General features: G+C 37.4%; 1 protein-coding gene across 1 annotated transcript in view; it reads left to right on the forward strand.

Moving 5' to 3' along the window:
• LOC121529490 (neurabin-2-like) overlaps window positions 1–20075 on the forward strand; it is a 44633-nt gene that overhangs the window by 18055 nt on the left and 6503 nt on the right. The window contains exons 6-14 of the mRNA XM_041817391.1: window positions 11582–11714; window positions 12218–12338; window positions 14325–14429; window positions 14677–14812; window positions 17760–17903; window positions 17998–18051; window positions 18252–18383; window positions 18508–18605; window positions 18683–18779. Coding sequence (XP_041673325.1) covers window positions 11582–11714; window positions 12218–12338; window positions 14325–14429; window positions 14677–14812; window positions 17760–17903; window positions 17998–18051; window positions 18252–18383; window positions 18508–18605; window positions 18683–18779 — 1020 coding nt within the window. The remainder of the gene's footprint in view (window positions 1–11581; window positions 11715–12217; window positions 12339–14324; window positions 14430–14676; window positions 14813–17759; window positions 17904–17997; window positions 18052–18251; window positions 18384–18507; window positions 18606–18682; window positions 18780–20075) is intronic.

The following is a 20075-nucleotide window of genomic DNA, read 5'->3' on the forward strand; positions in this document are numbered from 1 at the left end:
ACACTCTTGTGGTCCAGTTCTGATTAAAATTCCACTTTCCTACAGCTACTGTACATCTGAGCTAATAGCTAACATGGCAACAGCCATGGGCTATAAGGGCAAACCCCACCTGTAATGATTGCAAACCCATGCCGAAGCAGACAGAAGCAGGGAAAAGAGCAAAAACATCTTTCAATCATGTAAAGCTTTCAGTGCTGCTCTCTGATATTGTTTTAATAAATAAATGTTAAGTTTTGACAAAACTGCTGTTGTTGCTATGTCCGAGCTGAGCACTTCACTTGCAGCCATTGTATTTACCCACTCCCACAACTGGCCCTTTCCCCCCTTAACTCACAAATTCATGCCAAAACAGGCAAAGCGGCAGAAGAGTTCTGGTAAAACTGACGCTATACCAGAGCTATACCTGAGCCAATCACTGCAGTGGAGGCAGCCATTGCAAACAGCTAGTACAACTAAACCCCGCCCATAGCTACTGCCATGTTCATCTAAAATGACGCTGATAAGTCCAAACAGTGTTTTGGTGGGCACAAACATTTAGGATTGGAGCTTTTCAAGATGGATTTCCCTTGTGACAGAGGTGAAGTCAGGCAAATCCAACTGCTTTGCAAGATTATTTTTCACCAAGACAGCACAGAAATTAGGCAGTTTCTTTAGGAATTTCCTAATGATATTGGGAACACCAGCTTTGTTATCCAGAAAAAGGGAGATAAATAAGTTGCTTCATGACCCACTTTTGAGTCCCAACCCACCAGTTTAGAACCACTGATCTAAACTACACAGCTAAAAGGCTTGATTCCAACTCTCAGTAATGTTAGCTACAAAAGCATTTTATATGTTTACTTATTTATACTAACAACATGAATCATAAAACTCTCCCGATAGAATAAGACATTATTTATGTATCATCTATGTCTGTGGGACAAAAATGAGCACTATCTAGGACCAAAATGAGATTTTGTGAATTTTTTTCATCCGCCTCAAAATGATCCTGACATCATTCAGTCTCACGGTGAGCCTAGAGGGAGATCCTTTATATCTTACAGTTGTCTTGTTCCAAGATCTTCGCTCGAAGAAAAATCAGACTACCGTGAGCGCTCAGATTTAAAGTTTGAGTCTCACGATCCAATTCTTTAAATTGTCGCAGGTGTCATCCCAAGATCCTTTCAAAGGCTAAACTGTCTCAGTTGTCTCATTCCTAGATCTCAGCCAAAAAAAAAGGATGACACAAGTGCTGGAGAGTCCATTGTCAGACAGTTGTCTAATTCTTAGATCTAAGCTTGGAAATATGGGACCAGTGCAAGATCTCAAATTACTCTCAGTATGATATTGATAATAAAACCCGGTTATATCTTATGCTCTGTTGTGTTATAGCGTTGTAGCGTTAGTGGGGCAGGGTAATTCCTGATCAAGACTGGTGATGTCATAGGGATCGTATATTTACCCTGGTCAAGTAAAACCAAACCAGGGAAGAAGTGAACATCTGTCTAATGGTCTAAATGAAAAATTCACTCACACATTGATCTCAGTGTTTTCACATGTTTACAGCAACCTTATTCCAACATATCTAGTTTTTTTAGACACAATGTTTGGATTTCACTTTACAGGGACCTAAGAAGTGAAATTTCAAGCAGTCAGTGACAACTTCCATTTTGTCATGTTTCCTTAAGCCCTGCCTGAGAAAGTCATTGTAGAAAACCTGGACACATTCAGTAGAACCCCATTGAGCATCTATTCATAGTAATCCTCTAGCATTGAATTAAGTTTGGAGTGTAGTGGTTAACGATGCTTCCCCGCCATCAGAAGATTAAAGGTTCAAAGCCCGGTCAACCACCTACAGCAGAACCAGTAATAACAATAAATAGACAAAGGCATTTAGTATGTAGTGTAGGATTATTTTATTAAACAAATAAAATTCTCTTGAGAAAAAAAACAAAGAACAATGAAATATCTCAATTATTGGTTTAATGGTTTTCTCACTTTATTTGTTTCTAAAATAAGGATATGGATGTCTCAAGTAAAACACAGTAGGACAGAATTACATTCTTCTTTTGTTCTCATTTTTCACTGTTTTTCTGAAATGAGCCATAGAATTTTAGCTATGGACTAGCTCTTGGCAGGGTGGAAATTAACTGCATTTATTCAATTAGAGTTTTATTCTAAAACTTCCCCAACATCAGATTCTTCTTCACTCAAAGCACTGAGCAAATCTTTTGACATTTCACAATTAAAAAATCTTTTTTTGTCCATGTTGGAGGTTGATCTATGACTTCTGACTAAGCAGTGCAGCAACAGAGAGGTGGTGTTTTCATGGCAGTATCTATTGTTTATCTGCTGGTGTAAAATGAAATAGAGGGGGAAAAAAAGCTTTTTGATTGGGTAAATTTTACCAACATGGCAGTTCGAGGTACAAATGGATGTTTATAAAATTTGTATTTATGCAAAAATAAATAAATAAATAAATAAATAAAAGTATGACACCAGGTGCGACAAAACAGAATTTTAGGAAAGTCAATGACTTACAGACTTTAAAATGTTATCAATATAAAGTGAGATGCAATTAAAAAACAGCCTTGGGTAAATTTTACCCAGTGGTGGTTCTGATGTTAAGTCAAAGAAAAAGAGGTGATTTAAGAAATATATTAAAAAAAAAGAAAAGGTACAGGTACAGGTACACAAAAACAGAGCAGGTTAGTGTAGATATTTTTAGGTAACAGGATCTTCCTCTGTAGCACATCACATCACAAAATTTCCACCAGATTTTATCTTTCAGCAGCAATACCATGTTATCAAACCTTGCTTCTAAGTCGCACTGATGCATGATGACACAACATAGCACAGTGGTAAAGGCACTGAAGATTAATCACTGGCTGTAGAGACCTATAGAAGTTTTCCCATAACCCCGCTGGACTGCCACATACTGGATTTGTGTGATGGGCTGTAAACAAAGCTACCTCTGTACCTGGGCAAAAAGTAGTTGGAATGTAGCAGGGTGTGTTTGTTTTCCTTTAAAACACACACAAGTGTGTGCATGTGCACTCAAACACTCAGTCATACACAAGCACACACAAGTCAGGAGAACTGATTGATTAAGTCACTGAATGGAGATGTGTGTGGGTAAAAACCCTGAGATGTGTGTGTTGTGCATTATATAAGGTGAAGTAACAAGAGTGTATGGATTCACCAAATCTTGATTAAGGCAGAATGATTTAAAGGCTTTCAGTACTTCACTTCCAGCTTCAGTAGCCCTGTTCATTGTAAAACATCATGTCATTGTCCATCAAAGACAAGCACTTAACTTATTGCACCATCGAATAAATGCCTGGGCTATCCCACAAGGTACATTAGAATGATCTCATCCCAGAATTTTAGTATACATACAGTTTCCCTTACATCGTGAAAGTAATTCCAGCCATTGTATTTTCAAATGTCAAATGAAAGAGTCCATACCACTGTCATGTCATTTAAGTAATTTTAACATGGAGTCATCAGCAGAATAGTTTAGTGGTTCAAAAAGTGGGACTAAGATGCAAGAGGAAACCGTTTTTAGCATCTTCTCCTCAGTTAAATATGTCCTGTTGGGTTTTTAGCTTCAGAGCCAAACGTCTCCTTTAGTTCCTCTGACCAATCTCAAACCAGATACCCGCCTGGCGTCCAGGAGAATCATGGCTTTTACTACTCAGCTAATGTGGATTAGCAGTGTGTTCTATTTTTAGCATCACAGTGTTAATTTCATGTTGTCTTTCTCTGTCATTTATTGAGCTTAATGTCATTCTGGTTGCTGTTATTATTCATTTCTAAGCATCATGAATTAATTTGTCAGTAAACAGTCTACTAATGGAACTGCATGTGACACTCAACACCCATACTAATCCAGCCTTTATTTGTGTCTGTGTTTTTCTTAAAACATCCTTATAGAAACACTTGACTATCTGTGAGTGGTTTTAATCTAAATGTATTGCAAAATCTGCTGCGGCAGAGTGACAGCATAGCCTTGTTTTAAAGGTCCACCGGGCTTCCTGCAGGACATCTCTGCTGCTTTGCTTTGATTCATTGTAGTAGTAAGTGGCTTGCTATTGGACAGATAATGCGAAGGCTGTTCAAGACACAGCATTTGTTTCTCAGCATCCCATGACCAGAGACGAGCACCAAATTAAGTGCATATTGCTGTGCTTTGGTTTTCTGTAGTTAATGGTGCCACGCAGGGTTTCATCAGATTATTTAGATATAGTTCATCAGACAATGACTTAAAGGACCAGAAATCCTTTTTCAAGGGCCTCAAACAATCTTTGTTCATGTTGATAACAGCTCAGGAGGATCCTCAACTTTCAGTGCTTGAGAAAATGTTTTGGCAAAATAATTCAAGCTCTTAACTTCCTCAGTCTTGAGCACAGGCTGAACATGTTGTACTGTGATCCAGCCTAGAAAGTTGAATGCCATGTTTTAGATGCAAATGTGTTGCAAACTAGTGGCAAATTATTTTGGTTGTCAAAACTGGAATGAAGCATGGATGTTTGATTTTTAGATGATTTGATTTTTAGATTTCATATTATATCATATGTAAGGGACTCAATTATGGTACCACATGTATGAATAATATGAGGCTAAAAACTTAAATTTGCATTTAAATAGCCATGTATATGGCATATTGATTAATTTCAATAAATTAATCAGAAAGAAAAAAAAAATGCAATAAAAACAGTATGCACTCTGATGTCCTCACCCAGTAGCTTTGTATATTTGATTAAAACCCATTCCAAAAATCTCTCTTTGCTCTTATGCCAGGGTGTCCACTGGGTCTTAAAAAGTATTAAAAGTTGATCAATCAATACAGCCAGAATGAAGTCTTTTAAAAAGTATGACAAGCTCTTAAATGCAAGACTATAAAGTCCTTATTTTTCATTTGTGTTTAATTATTTTATAGCCTATTCATATAGGAGGCTATAGACTTTTTTCTACTTTCATTTTTTTATATTTAGATTTAACCACACATGACATTTTTAGGAACTCAATCAGGTCTGACCAGTCATGTGATCTTTGACACATCAATGCTTAAAATCAGAATTCAAGATTATAAGTCTCATGAAATCAGCAATCATACCTTATTTCTTTTCTTAAACTTTATGTTAGGCTTTTAACATTTTATTTTTAACCACAGTGGTTGTCACACAATGTAAATAGGTAGATCTAGAATGTAGCAAAACTACTTTTAGGCCACATAAGTAAATTAAATAAGAACTCTAATAGTGAGAATAAAAACTATGTGGCTCTCTCAGTAGTAAGTTACCGATCCCTGATCTAAGAATTTAATTTGCATACCACAGTGGAAGTACTACTGAAATCTTCTTTTTTTGTCACATTTTTGTCTATTAGCACAAAACATTTACGTAACTGTCAGTAATGTGACTAGTTAGAGATTGAAGATGCGATATGTCTTAAAATGTATGAAGAGAGTCTTACAAAAAGGTCTTAAAAGTATTAAATCTAATGTCAGATTTTCCTAATATACCCAGTAATTGTATTATTTTTTACCATCCTAAACATAAACCGCAATCTGACATTAATTTATAAGTGGGTAATCTGCCCTCTGTCTCTCCTCTCTCTGTGCCTGTCTGCTACCAAGATAGAAACATGCAGTATTTTCAGTTTAATATAAATGTTGCTGTTTAAAAGGCTTGTATAAGTGCTGTTCAGATAATTTCATTACTATCATTATTAGATCTTAATTACAACACCTACATTACTTTATTTATTTATTAATTGACAGCATTAGTTGAGTATATTTATAGGGAATTCTTGGGATTAGTTGACAGCTATGTTTAACATATTATTACTGGCTGCCCAGGATTAGTAGGTTAACAATCTGACAGAAGATTTGTCATTAACTGACATATCTCCTATTGATTACATGAATAGAGTATAATTTTTAAACAGAGTACTGATTAAATATCTAAAATGTTGACTGCCATAGTCAGTAGTGTTGTTGCATGTTGCATTTCAATGTTCTACCAGTTTACTGTTGTTTCCTTGTATATGTAGTAAGCTTTGATTTGATTGAAAGACTTAGAGGTAATTAAGAATATCTGAGGATAATCATCATTTTAAATAAGTTCAGAAGCATACTTTTTCAATGTTCATGTGTTTATGATGTGTGCAGGAATCATTCTGAAGCTTCATGTACACACACACAGCTTTAAAGTTACTCAACAGGAAGGAAATATGACTACAGGAAACAGTTTAACAATCACACCCCCTGACCCTGTTTGTGTGTGTGTGTGGTTGTGTGCATTTATCAGTCCTCCACACTCAGAGTAATGTAAATAATATAGTTACATTCACCACCTACACATGCAGGCCTCTGGCTATGAGTCTCTATCTGTATGCTGTCTCGCTCTAAAAAACAACACACACATTCATTAGCATATTTGCTGGACTGGGACAGAGAAGAGAGTGAGTCAGTGCCAGTGCCAAACTCATACTGGGCAAACCTGTAGTTGCCATGGAAACAAAACCATGTGATCCCAGGGATGGTCACAGGGGAGACAGATGCTGCTGACCTTTCAGAGAGGGGGGAGGGGTGTGATAGAAAGTGGAAGAAAGAAAAACATATGGAAGCATATTCACATATATGTTGGCATTTTGCCAAATGAAAGGGGAAGACAATGCTGAATTTAACTAAATGATATCAGTGTCTGTTTCCTGTATTCTCCTCATCTTTCTAAGTAGAGTGGGATGTGAGTCAGCACAGGTGCAGACTGGCAAATGGAGAATTAATTTTCCAATCCTGCTCACTCAAAAGTAGCTGTTACTCTCACATTTAGACTTTCTGCTTCTAATGTGTTGTCATATTAACATTGCTGGCACTGGAGCAATTACAGAACAGCTTAATTACAAATAACTCTGTCAGGCTTACAAGGACATTTATGCAAGTGATGTACATTAAGAACTGATCTATATAAGGACACAAACACAGGGAGTTGGAAGATGCACTGTACTGGCTGAGAGTGTTTATGCCATAATCAAGATGGTTACAGGAAGACCTGCTGTCAGTAACCATGTTCCTAATGTCTTAAACCTCATGGCTGAGGGTAGAAATACAGCTGTGGAAAAAAATAGACTTCAATTCAAATTTCCCTTTAGTCAGCATCGCTACACCCATGGCAGCTGTTATATTTAGGGTTATTTCACTTACTTTTGATTTCAGAGCACTTCCTTTGTTTTTATGTTGTATAACCATAAATAAGATTTGTTTTTGGTCATTTGTTTCAGGTCATTTCTTAAAGTCTGATTTTCTTTCATCTATTTAAATTTATTTCTCCAGGCAAACCTCTCTGAGATCAAGAATCTCATTTACAGGAGTGTCCTGGCCAAGAGAGGCAGCAGCACAATGCCAGAGTTACACACATTCAACATTAAAACTGTTACAAACACAAATCAGTCAAATCTAGATCACAGAGCAATAAGTCATTAGTCAAAACATCTATAACCTGATGTATCGCCCACCAATACCTTCTATCCACTTTTAATAAGATTTAAGAGACTAGCTTGCCCAGATATAAAAATGGCCATTCATTACTATACAACAATTCATATCAAAATTGCAATATGAGTTAAAATAATTAAAGTTAAATATTTTATAGGGTCAGGGGTTTGATCCCCAGCTCCTGTAGTCGCGTGTCATTGTGTCCCCGGCCGAGACATTTGACTAGGCTTCTTCTGTTGTTTTAATGGAATGTGAATGTGTATGGATGCATATAAATAGGTAATATTAATGACTACAGGTACATCTAAAAAAATAGAATACCATGAAAAAGTTCAATATTTTTTGTCACTCATTTCAGAAAGTGAAACCCATATATTATATAGACTCATTACACATACAGGGAAATATTTCAAGCCTTTATTTCTTGAAATGTTGATGATTATGGCTTAAAAATAATGAAAACCCAAAAGTCAGTGTCTCAGAAAATTAATATATTATGAAAAAGTTCAACATTGGAAAGTCATGGTGTCATACCCTAATCAGCTAATTAACTCAAAACACCTGCAACAATTTCCTGAGCCTTTAGATGGTCTCTCAGTCTGGGTCAGTAGGCTACATAATCATGGGGAAGACTGCAGACTTGACAGATGTCCAGAAAACAGTCACTGACACCCTCCACAAGGAGGGTGAGCCACAAAAGGTCAATGTTAAAGAGGCTGGTTGTTCACAGAGTGCTGTATCCAAACATATTCATAGAAAGTTGAGTGGAAGGAAAAAGTGTGGTAGGAAAAGGTGCACCAGCATAAGGGATAACTGCAGCCTTGAGAGGATTGTCAGGCAAAATCCATTCAAGAATTTGGGGGAGCTTCACAAGGAGTGGACTGAGGCTGGAGTCAACGCATCAAGAGCCATTATGCACAGACAAATCCTAGACATGGGCTACAAATGTGGCATTCCTCGTGTCAAGCCACTCCTGAACCAGAGACAACATCAGAAGCGTCTTACCTGGGCTGTGGAGAAAAAGAACTGGACTGTTGCTCAGTGGTCCAAAGTCCTCTTTTCAGATTCAGTATATTTTGCATGTCATTTGGAAATCAAGGTCTCAGAGTCTGGAGGGAGAGTGGAGAGGCACAGAATCCACGTTGCTTTAAGTCCAGTGTGAAGTTTCCACAATGATGATTTGGGCTGCCATGGCATCTGTTGGTGTTGGTCCACTGTGTTTTCTGAAGTCCACAGTCAAAGCAGCTTTCTACCAAGAAATTCAAGGGCACTTCATGCTTCCTTCTGCTGACAACCTTTATGGAGATGCTGTTTTCATTTTCCAGCAGGACTTGGCACCTGTTCACAGTGCCAAAGGTACCAAAAGCTGGTTCAATGATCATGGTGTTACTGTGCTTGATTGGCCAGCAAACTGACCTGACCTGAGCCCCATAGAGAATCTATGAGGTATTGTCAAGAGGAAGATGAGAGACACCAGACCCAACAATGCAGATGATCTGAAGGCCGCTATCAAAGCAACCTGGGCTTCCATTACACCTGAGCAGTGCCACAGGCTGATCGCCTCCATGCCACACTGCATTGAGGGGGGAAAGCTCACAGATAAATCTACCATGTTGAGCTTTTTTGATGAACATTTTATATCAGCAGGGTTTTTATTTGAGTCTTGTAATCCTGTCTCAACTATGCCTGTTTCTAATCCTGAAGCCTGTGAAAGGAGTATTTGCTCTAATTCTCTGCTTTTTAATTTCACTCCTGTGTCTCCTGCAAATGTTCTCAGTGCCTTGAAAAAGTTAGACACAAATAAATCAGCTGGTCCTGATAATCTGGACCCCTTTTTTATCAAATTGGTGCCTGACTACATTGTGGAGCCATTGGCCTATATTTTTAATTTGAGTTTTAAAACAAATGCAATACCCATAGTTTGGAAATCGGCATTTGTGCTTCCACTTTTAAAGAGTGGTGATCCTTCAGAGGTCAACCATTACAGACCAATATCTAAACTATGTGTCCTGGCGAAAATATTTGAAAAATTTGTCTGTGAGCAACTAAAACTATTTTTAGATACTAATGGTATTCTAACAAATTTTCAGTCTGGTTTTAGAAAACAGCACAGTACTGTTACTGCTGCTCTATTAGTTTTAAATGATTTTATTCAGGTTTTAGATTGTAAAAATATTGTGTTGCACTTTTTATTGAGTTATCCAAGGCACTTGACACGGTTGATCACAAACTTTTAATTGATACGCTGCTTAGGATTGGAATCTCAAGCCAAGCTTCAACTTGGTTGCAGATTACCTATCAAATAGAACACAATGTGTCCAAATGGCTGGTGCCATCTCTGGTTTCCTGAACATCTCAAGAGGAGTACCTCAAGGTTCAGTCCTGGGACCAATTTTATTTACTATTTATATAAATAATTTGTGCGTTAATCTGTCAAATGCATTTTATCATTTTTACGCTGACGATACAGTCATTTACTGCTGCTCTTCCTCACTCTCACAGGCTTTAGAATTTTTACAGACTGCTTTTAATACAGTTCAGGCTCGTCTTCAATCTCTGAAACTGGTTTTAAATGCAGAGAAAACTAAACTCATGGTATTTTCACATAAACATGAATTAACTGAGCCCGTCAATGCCATTACAACTCTGAATGGCAGCAGATAGAGCTGGTCTCTAGCTATAAGTATCTTGGATTTCTGCTTGACCAGGAGCTCTCATTCCAGGCTCACATTGCCAACCTGGTCCGTAAATTGAGAGTAAAACTTGGATTTTTCTACCAGAACAAATCCTGTTTTTCCCTCAGAGCTCGGAAATATCTTGTCTCTGCAACATTTCTGTCATTGATTGATTATGGTGATGTTTTGTATATGAGTGCCTCAACCAAATGTCTCCGGACTCTGGACACTGTTTATCACTGTGCACTGCGTTTTGTTACTGGTTGCGGACATCTCACTCATCACTGCGACCTTTATGCCAAAGCTGAGCGGCCCTCCTTGAGCTCCCGGAAGTATACCCACTGGATGCTGTTGATTTGTAAGTCTCTTCTGGGATTAGTACCGCCCTATCTATGTTCACTTCTGCAGAAATCGAGGAGTACCTATGCCTTACGCTCTTGTGCAGTCCATCACTTAAATGTGCCCAGAGTCTGAACTGATTTTGGAAAAAGAGCTTTTTGTTATGCTGCCCCCACCACCTGGAACACTATACAGACTGAATTGAAAATGGCTGAACTGGTTTCATTCAAAGCTTTTCGTTCCGTTTTGCTCACAAGGCAGCGAGAATCCTATGAACAATGCCTGTGTTCTTAATTGTACCTGTCCTCAAAAATTATTGCTCCTACATTGTCAAGTTGTTGTTTTTTTATATATTTATTGGTTGTAATTTTATTGCCTAAACCTTTTGTATTGATATTTGACGTGTGCTGCTGACCTTTTGGCCAGGTCGCCCTTGTAAATGAGATCCTGATCTCAGTGGGATTTATCTGGTTAGATAAAGGTTAAATAAATAAATAAAAAATTGATGCAGAAATTCATGCAAAAGTATTGAGTGCATAGAAATCAACATACTTTTCAGAAGCCTGACATTTCTGTTTAAATTATCCTTTTTTATTGATCTTATGTAATATTCTAATTTTCTGAGACACTGAATTTGGGGTTTTCATTATCTGTAAGCCATAATAATCAACATTTCAAGAAATAAAGGCTTGAAATATTTCCCTGTATGTGTAATGAGTCTGTATAATATATGGGTTTACTTTCTGAAATGAGTGACAAAAAATATTGAACTTTTTCATGATATTCTAATTGTTTGAGATGTGCCTGAATAAAGCAGCCTGTGCCATCAGTGTTTAAATGTGGAGTGGATAGGTGTGAATGGGTGACCTGTAGTGTTAAAGTGCTTTGAGTAGGCAGACAACTATAAAAGTGCCATTCAAGCCCAGGTCCATTTTGCCAAGCTCCTAGCTCTTTTTTTTAATATCAAACAGTCTACAACCTTACTGCTATATTTAGATAAAAACATTTGGTCCTAGGGTGTCTGGAATAAGCTGCATTCAGCCTGAACAGGAGCCCCTCTGACCCTTTCCCTTTGCCCTGTGTGCAGGTCTTCACCACCTACTCTAATGAAGACTACGATCGCCGTAACGATGACATTGACCCCATGGCGGCATCAGCTGAGTATGAGCTGGAGAAAAGAGTAGAGAAACTTGACCTATTTCCTGTCGAGCTGGAGAAAGGTACACACACACATGTACAGACACACACACTCACAAAGAGTCAGTCAGTCAAGCTGCTTATGTAACTACACACTTAAACACGTGCACACAGTAACTGATGAGATGCTGTTAGTGGACATTCACTGTCTGCTAGCAGCACATTATCCCCTTATGGGATTAAACTTAGCATGGATTAGCTTTATTAGCAGCTCGTAATTATGGAGGTAATGGACTGGAACCAGAAACTATTCGTGATGGCTGCTCTCGCCATGGTTTAACAGTTAAAGCACTGACTCAAAAGCATGAAATATGGGTGAATATGTTAAGTATATTTTATTGCTTCATTTTTTCACCTTATACATCACAAACATTTAATGAATTTTATCCTTTAATGTTGTATATTTGTTACAACAAAATGAATATATGGATATAAAAGTGTATGATTAATGTCAATATATCTAAAGATAGTAATGTACATTCTGTCAGTAGTATTCACATTCTGTTTGTGTGTATTTGTGTCTCAGACAGTGATGGCCTGGGTATTAGTATCATAGGTATGGGTGCAGGAGCTGATATGGGTCTGGAGAAACTGGGGATCTTCGTAAAGACAGTCACAGAGGGCGGAGCTGCACAGAGAGATGGCAGGTAAGTGTGTAGTTCTCATGACAAGAAAACTAATGATAAGACCAAAGCCAACAGCATGTCTGTTAGACTCTACTTCCTGACTGTGTTGGTGGCTGACAGCCACATTTGTTCCAACACAAATACGTTCTAGTCTTAACAGAGGCTTTGTCTTTTCCGTTAAGAGGTAGGTGCTGTGGTACTAAACTCAACTCAGAAAGGAATAAATAGTGGGACTATTTTCAGTCGTGGATTAACACACATTTCAAGTACCAGGTTCAAGGTTCATCCAAGGTTCACCTCTGTTTTTATTATTAAGGACGTAGGCCGTGATAGTAGGCCATGCTGTGCTAAAGCCCTGGTGAAATAAAAATAAACAGTTTAATCTTTCTTTAGGCAGAAGAAGATGAGCCACTATTTCTGCTGTGGCAGTTCAGGTATATACTTCAATAGCCCTAAGTGGACATGCACTGATACAGTTCATTTACTCAATTTTTCAATGACAAAATGTAATTTGTTTTCTTGAGGTTTCAACTCTCAGACAGAATTTCATTAGTAGCTTGAGTAAATGAAACTTTTCTTTCAGTGATGAAAAGTATGTAGCCTTTAGCCTAGCATAAAGTCAGGAAACAATAGGAGAGAGTGGGGTAAGTTCCAGATTTTAAAGAAAAGGAAAAAAGCTGCAGGGTAACCAGAGTTCAAGGTACAGTAAAAACTTCCACTCTTGATTTGGGATGTCCAATGTTGTAGTGCTGAGTGTGTAGAAGTAGGGATGGCACTAAATGACAACATTCATTAAACCTTCTTTATGTGAATGACACTGTCATGCCAGTCTTATGTCAAATAAAGTGTTACCGTACTATTTTCAAGATATAGAAAAAACTGCAGACATTTGTTGTTTTGATATGAACTACCATGTTTTTATCCCAAGGTTACAAGATAAATAAGTTTGGGTCTCAAGTAAACAGCTAAAAAGCAGTCCTTATCACAGGAAGATGTATAACGTGTGTGCTTCCTCGCTATACCTTTATACAGTGAGATGTAGGGTATTGTTTCTCCAAAGAGACTCGGATGCCAACTTGATATACATGTCAGTGATATTGTCCAAACTACTCAGCCTTCCTTTAAATGTACTGAGTCAATGCATTTAACAGTTGCAGCGCTTACTATGCTCACAGTCGGGGCAGAGGAACAGTATTAGACCGAGGCTTCTGAATTTTGCCATTCCATGAACCCCTAAAGAGCTGTGGATGCCTTGTCCGGGGGAGTATGCGGAGCAACTCCTCTTCCCTGTCTGACATTACAACAGGCATACCAAATATTGGCGCTCAGCCATATACTAGGTTTTAATCTAGTCTTGTTATTTTCCGGCATGTAACTTTTCAACAACATTTAAAGCAGTTTGAATAGACAGATGTGCAGGTTTGCTCTTCTTCCCAGTTATCAGCTCCAACATGATGCTCGGACTTTGGGAAAAATGGAAGAGTTGAAATTAAAAGCCCCACTCCAAGACATTAATTATAACTTCTTTCCTAAATCTCCATTATCATTAAAGCCTAACTCATTATGAGCAGCTTGTCGACAAAAGCCCAGCTAAAGCAGGGAATTATGGAATTGGGGATTTAATCATAAGCTACTAAGTAATTCCTGCTAAGTTTGATTAGCTTACTTCATTCTGCATTGTACTATACTGATAGAGGTAGTTTCTTCCTATGTTTTAAAACCAATACATACATTAGTATATGTGTGTGTTTGTCAAACTATTTTAGATATTTAAATAAGCCAAATATCTGTGAATTAACTGTGAAGGTTGTGTAGTTCTAATTTAAGCCAACACAGGAATTAGCTGCTGGATTCTTGCATAAATTAAACAGTTGTGTGTTCAAACAGAAAAATGTCAAGTTTGAATCATAAATAAATATGTTAAATACAAGTGCAGAAGCATGACTGTTTTCCTTTTGTCTGCTGTTTTCACACATGCATTCATTCTGTTTGTGTCTTTGTGTTTAGAATCCAGGTTAATGATCTGATAGTGGAGGTTGATGGGACCAGCCTGGTTGGTGTCACTCAGAGCTTCGCTGCTTCTGTCCTCCGAAACACCTCTGGCACTGTCAGGTCTGACTTTACAACATATATGGATTTTGAGGTTTTATTTGAAGAACTTTAAAAAAAAACATCATTATTCATTTTCTATTATTAGTTTTTTTGGTTATTTACTAACTCCACTGTGTTTTATATGTGTTTTTGTATGTTACTGGTTCAATCTCATTTCTCTGATAATTAATGGGTTTTAAATTTCTTATGTTGTTGATTCAGTGTCACCACATTATAAATACGACTGATAGAGTTTTGAATGTTTCAGATTTGTGATTGGTCGAGAGAAGCCCGGGGAGCAAAGTGAAGTGGCTCAGCTGATCCAACAGACTCTAGAGCAGGAGAGATGGCAAAGAGAGATGATGGAGCAGAGATACAAACAGTACATGGATGAAGATGAGGAGGTATGCACCCAGCCTAGCAAACACATACTAGACTGTTCCTTTATACGTCCTCTTACTCTGTATAAGCAGCCACAGACTGTCAAACTTAATCAGCATCAAAGTCTGCTCATTTAGACCACTTTTACAGCAATGAAAAATAGAGAAAAAGCGTGAAATAGACATGTGTGCAAGTGTGTGTGTGTGTGACAAAATGTCGGTCTTTGTGCCACCATGTGGCCTTTGTTTTAAACTCAGTGCAGCTTCCCCCCCTTGTGGTCAGAGATTGTAAGAAACTGAATGTTTGAAAGCCATGTGTCAAAACCAGCTAATGAAAACAACCATTAGCAGCATATTTAATTATTATAGTTGCAGGCTTGTTACTTCATAACATTCATCGATGGACTGAATCTAATTTCTGTCCATTATTACAGAGCAGCATAATTACACTTGAAAATACTTTGTTTTGTAAGATTAAACAGTCACAGTTTGCTGTTGTTCCACAACACAAACAAGCATTTAGCTATCATCCTGAGGCAAAATTCACAAAATACACAAAATTATAAGTACAGACATACCTGTGTACACATACATACTTAAACACACTCACACTAAACTTTCATTTAAATAAAGTGCACTTTAGTAATAAAACAGAATGATTTAAATACTAGGATAAAACATAACAAAATACCCAAAATTTTCATAATTTCTTGAAGCCTATATTCCCAGCTTCTTTAATGTTCATGTTAGGAGTTTGCATTTAGTAATGTAGGTTAGTCTTTCCAATCCAATCCATCCTATTCCTAGCCCCCATGATACTTTGGGTGTAATATGGGTGCAAATTCAGATCCTTTCTGTCTAAATGGGACTTTGCATAGAAATGAGAAGCTAACCATGATTATTAGAGTGATATTGAGACTAAAATATGTGAACTTGTCTGTCACACCTCAGACAGGATAATTTGTTATTTCCCCGCCCTCTACTAGAGAAGACAAAGTGAAGAAATTACCTCAGATAACCTAGGCAAGCATATTTAGCTAACTGTATTAGCTTCGTATCAGTATAGTAATAGACAATCACATCTTGTTAGAGAACTTAGGACACCACCTTCAAAAAAAAAAACTCTATTTAGTTAGTGGGGTTGCTGAACATCTTACTTCACCAACTAATTCCTCTTAAAATGTCAGAATTATATTGATATTACTATCCATGGATCAAGTCGTTCGGTAAATCTCAAATTCGGTGTCAGTAATTAATGATAAATGAATAATAAAAGAATCAAATCACTGATGCATGCTTAAAACACTAATATTTAAGACATATATTTACTTTTCATGTTATTAGTACCACAAACAGAGCAACAGGTACTGAGCATTACAGAAAATATAATTTATACCTTTCAGCTTATAATAACTTAAGCAAATTGTTTGATTTAACAAAAATGAAGCTGTATTTACAACAGCGAATATTTCTTTCAGTTGTTGACACTAAATCACGTTAGTAAGCCCTTGGAAGAATCGTATTTTTGCACATTCGTAGCTACAGTAGATCCCCAGGAATAAGGTGGATACATTTTAAAGTTCCTTTATCCACAGTTTCAAAGAAGGTGCATCTATGCACTTACAACATAGCGCAATAGCTTTCCTTGCTAGAAGAAGTCCTAAATCCAGTTGTTTTGCCTGTTCCTAAACAGATTTGATTAATAATAATTCATAATTCTTTACACGTTATGAACAGCATACGCACATTCAGCTTTGGTGAAGTCCAATCATTACGCATAATGTTAGAGTCTTCTGTGTAACCAAAGCTAAAGATGCTGTATGATCATAGGCAAAATAAAAGGCTGAGTGCTGTGCTACACTGCAGAGTCTTGGATGGACATGATCAACAGTGGCTATGAATTAAATTTAATTTGTAATTTGGGAAAATGAAGCGAGACAAATGCTTAGCAGACTATTACTTACTTAAGCAGAATGTAATTACAGGCAGGAGCTTCCTTTAGTTTCTGAAGGAAAGTGCCTCTTTCACTTAGTTTGTAATGAAATAATTCTGTGGTCCGATTCCCACTTTTTGTCATTCATGCTGTTTTTATAATTAATAATCCTCTAAACAATTTGATAAAGAATTAATACAGAAAGTTATGAAAGGAGCAAATAGTGCAACTTGGAGTCTGGGCTTATTTTGGTTTGATTGTGATTTGAAAGTAAGGTTTTTTAGTGGGTGCTCTTGTTTGTCCTTTAAATTCTGCTCTCACATCTGTGCAGTATATTATAACCTAACATTGGCAGCAGATATTCTTGTTTGTAGGAGAAATAAGTAACTATGGCTTGCTTTATCCATAGTGACAGGGTCTGGCTTTAAGCAGGAAAGACTAGCTGCTTTATTAAATTTCACTGTTGATAATGTACAGACCAAAAAAGGAACATGTAGCATGTGAAACTGTGATCTTTGCAGATTCAGGTAGACAGTTTTTGAAACTGAAAGAGTCATAAATCATTTAAAAAGGTCTGACAAATTCAGGAATTACTTTCTCTGCTTTTTTGATATAAATTTTGCATCTGTACAGGAAAATGTGAAGCTAATAATAGCATCAAGCTACCTAAGCCTGGCATAAAGACAGGATACAAATGAGGTAAAAGGCAGGCTGTCTCTATCTGAATGTAACTAAATCTGCCTAGAAAGTGTTTCTGAAGCTAACTTCTATTCTGACTTTAAACTGAATAAAATCAAAATAGTGTAAAATAACCACAGTTGTAAGATGTTAGAGATGTGACAAAAAAAGGCAGTCATAAAGCCTTGGTTGACAGATTTGTTTGTACAGAAACAACAAGGCCAGCTGTTTGCATTCTCTGTGTTAAGCAAGGCTAACCAGCTCTATATGGCACTGCCTATATATTTAGAAAGTCAAAGTATTTTTCTGATCTTACTCCTGATATTTTTTCTCGACTATACCTTTTATTCTCACTTTCAGACAGGTGAATATGCAACAGACGAAGAGGAGGAGATGAGCCCAGTGTTCCCAAACTCCATTGAGGTTTTCGACTTGGCTGAAAACCAGGACATGATGTCCCCTGTGGAGCTGGACCCAGAGAAGTTGGCCCATAAATTTAAGGAGGTAAATAATTATATTCATAATAAGAGTGATCCTTTTGGATATTAAGGGATAGTAGTATTTGTTTTAAAATCTTCGTCCCTCTCTCTGTTTAAAGCTCCAGATTAAACATGCAGTAACCCAGGCAGAGATCCAGCTCCTCAAACGAAAGGTGAGATCACTACTTTACCTACAGAAATGATGCACACTGCAACATTTAGCTTAAACTTCAGCAGGAATGAAACCCTCACAATATACACGTGTTTCTTTGTTGGCTGAATGATGACTTAACATTGCCTCTACCTCCCACATACTATCCTCCATTTCTCCTTCCACACTCCCACCCTAATTTTTTTTTCTTTTTACCTTAAGCTGGCTCATGCTGAGCAGGACAGGTTGCGTTGGCGAATGGAGCGTGCTCAGTTAGAGCAAAATATCCGGGACAGTAAAGAGAGGATGGAGAAACTTGAAGGATACTGGATGGAAGCACAGTCCCTGTGCAAGGTAATTTGAAAAGAGAGTCAGGAAAATTCATGTTCAGAAAGTTCACTGGCCATGAATGGTTAGTTATTTTTCTCATCATGTTATCGCACTGATAGTTTGTGTGTTCATTTGTGTTATTTTTTAGGCAGTGGATGAACACCTGAAGGAAACCCAGGCTCAGTACCAAACCCTAGAGAGGAAATACAGCAAAGCCAAGAGACTGATTAAAGAGTACCAGCAAAAGTAAGAAAGGAGGGACACATTAAAGGGCTAAGTTAATGAGGAAATTATTCTAATTCCTGTCTTGTTTGTTTGTGTAGGGAGATTGAGTATCTGAAGAAAGAGACAGCTCAGCGTCGAGCACAAGAGGAAAGTGAGGCTACACACAAAGAGGAGGCCGACAACCTGCAGGAAAAGGTTGGTGAAATACTTGCCTCGCTTTCGATTGACACATTTTGTGCAACAAGCCTGTCAGTCTATATGACTGACAGGTTCATATCCTAATATATTGCTCAGCATGTAAATTTTGCCATCAGGGGGCTCTCAGTCAAAACAGTAACAAAAGATGATGAACTGAGACCTACCTCTCAGTTTTCAGAAGTGATCTCAGCAGAGATTCAGTGTTTCATGGATTAATTTTTCATAATGAGTGGCAAAAATGCTGTTGAGAGTGGCCCTCCTGGTTAATGCACTGAGCAATCCCAGAATGCTTTGTATCTTGCAGAATTAGGATAGATAGAACAGCAGGGAATAATCAAGATTTATCACAAATACCAAACATGACAGAGATACAGCAACAGAACAGCAGGTTCCAGTAGTTCTTCATGCTTCTTTATGCAGAAATCTTTGAATTTGTACTTAAAAGGTTAGAGTCCCATAACTACTGGCTCAGGTTTGAAATAAAATCCATGATATAGATTTACATTATTAGTAAACCACAACAATAGATGTAAGACATTTATGTACAAGATCCCCAGACTTTCTCCCAGCAGCCACTAGATATCCCTGTACTATAAATGGAACTGAGTGGGATAATAAGCTTTGTGGCTGAGATTTGATGCAGACAGTCTAGTTCTGTGTAAGCCTTTTTCCCAGTAAAAATCATCCTCTTCTTCTTTTTCAACAGGAATTTATTGATTGATGTCTTTATGCAAAATTATACCGTTTAAGTTTGAGAATGTCAATCTTTTTTTTTTTTTGATAAAATGTTCAATTTATCCTAATCAGTTTTAAATAGGTTTAATTGACCAATAAGAAACAGACAAACTTTCTCTTGCCCTGTCTCAACCAACAAATGAGCTTTACTTGCATTGAATAGTTTCAAGTCTTTTGTTGGTCTTCTGTATGTATCATGTACAAAGAAACACAGAATTTATCAGTTTTGAGGGAAAAAAGATTCACATTTTGGCGAGTGCCATTTTAGTTGAGAGGACAGTAAAGAAAATACTAACCTAGATAATAAATACGATCAGAAAGATGTGGGGAAAAGAGCAATGCAACCATATGACAACACTAACCAGAAGTACAGTAATGGAAGTCACGATGTGACTCTGTTTTTACTATTCTCAAATGTGGAAATCTAGTGTGTTTGTGCATATAAAAGCGTTTATGTTAAACTGATGAGACCAATATGCTCTCATATGCAGAGTCCCCTTTAAAATGCTCATCTGAAGCCATGGTGAGCCCCAGGGCTCCATCCTTGGTCCCTTTCTT

Source organism: Cheilinus undulatus, linkage group 21 (genome assembly GCF_018320785.1).
Source record: "Cheilinus undulatus linkage group 21, ASM1832078v1, whole genome shotgun sequence".
NCBI classification, from domain to species: Eukaryota; Metazoa; Chordata; class Actinopteri; order Labriformes; family Labridae; genus Cheilinus; species Cheilinus undulatus.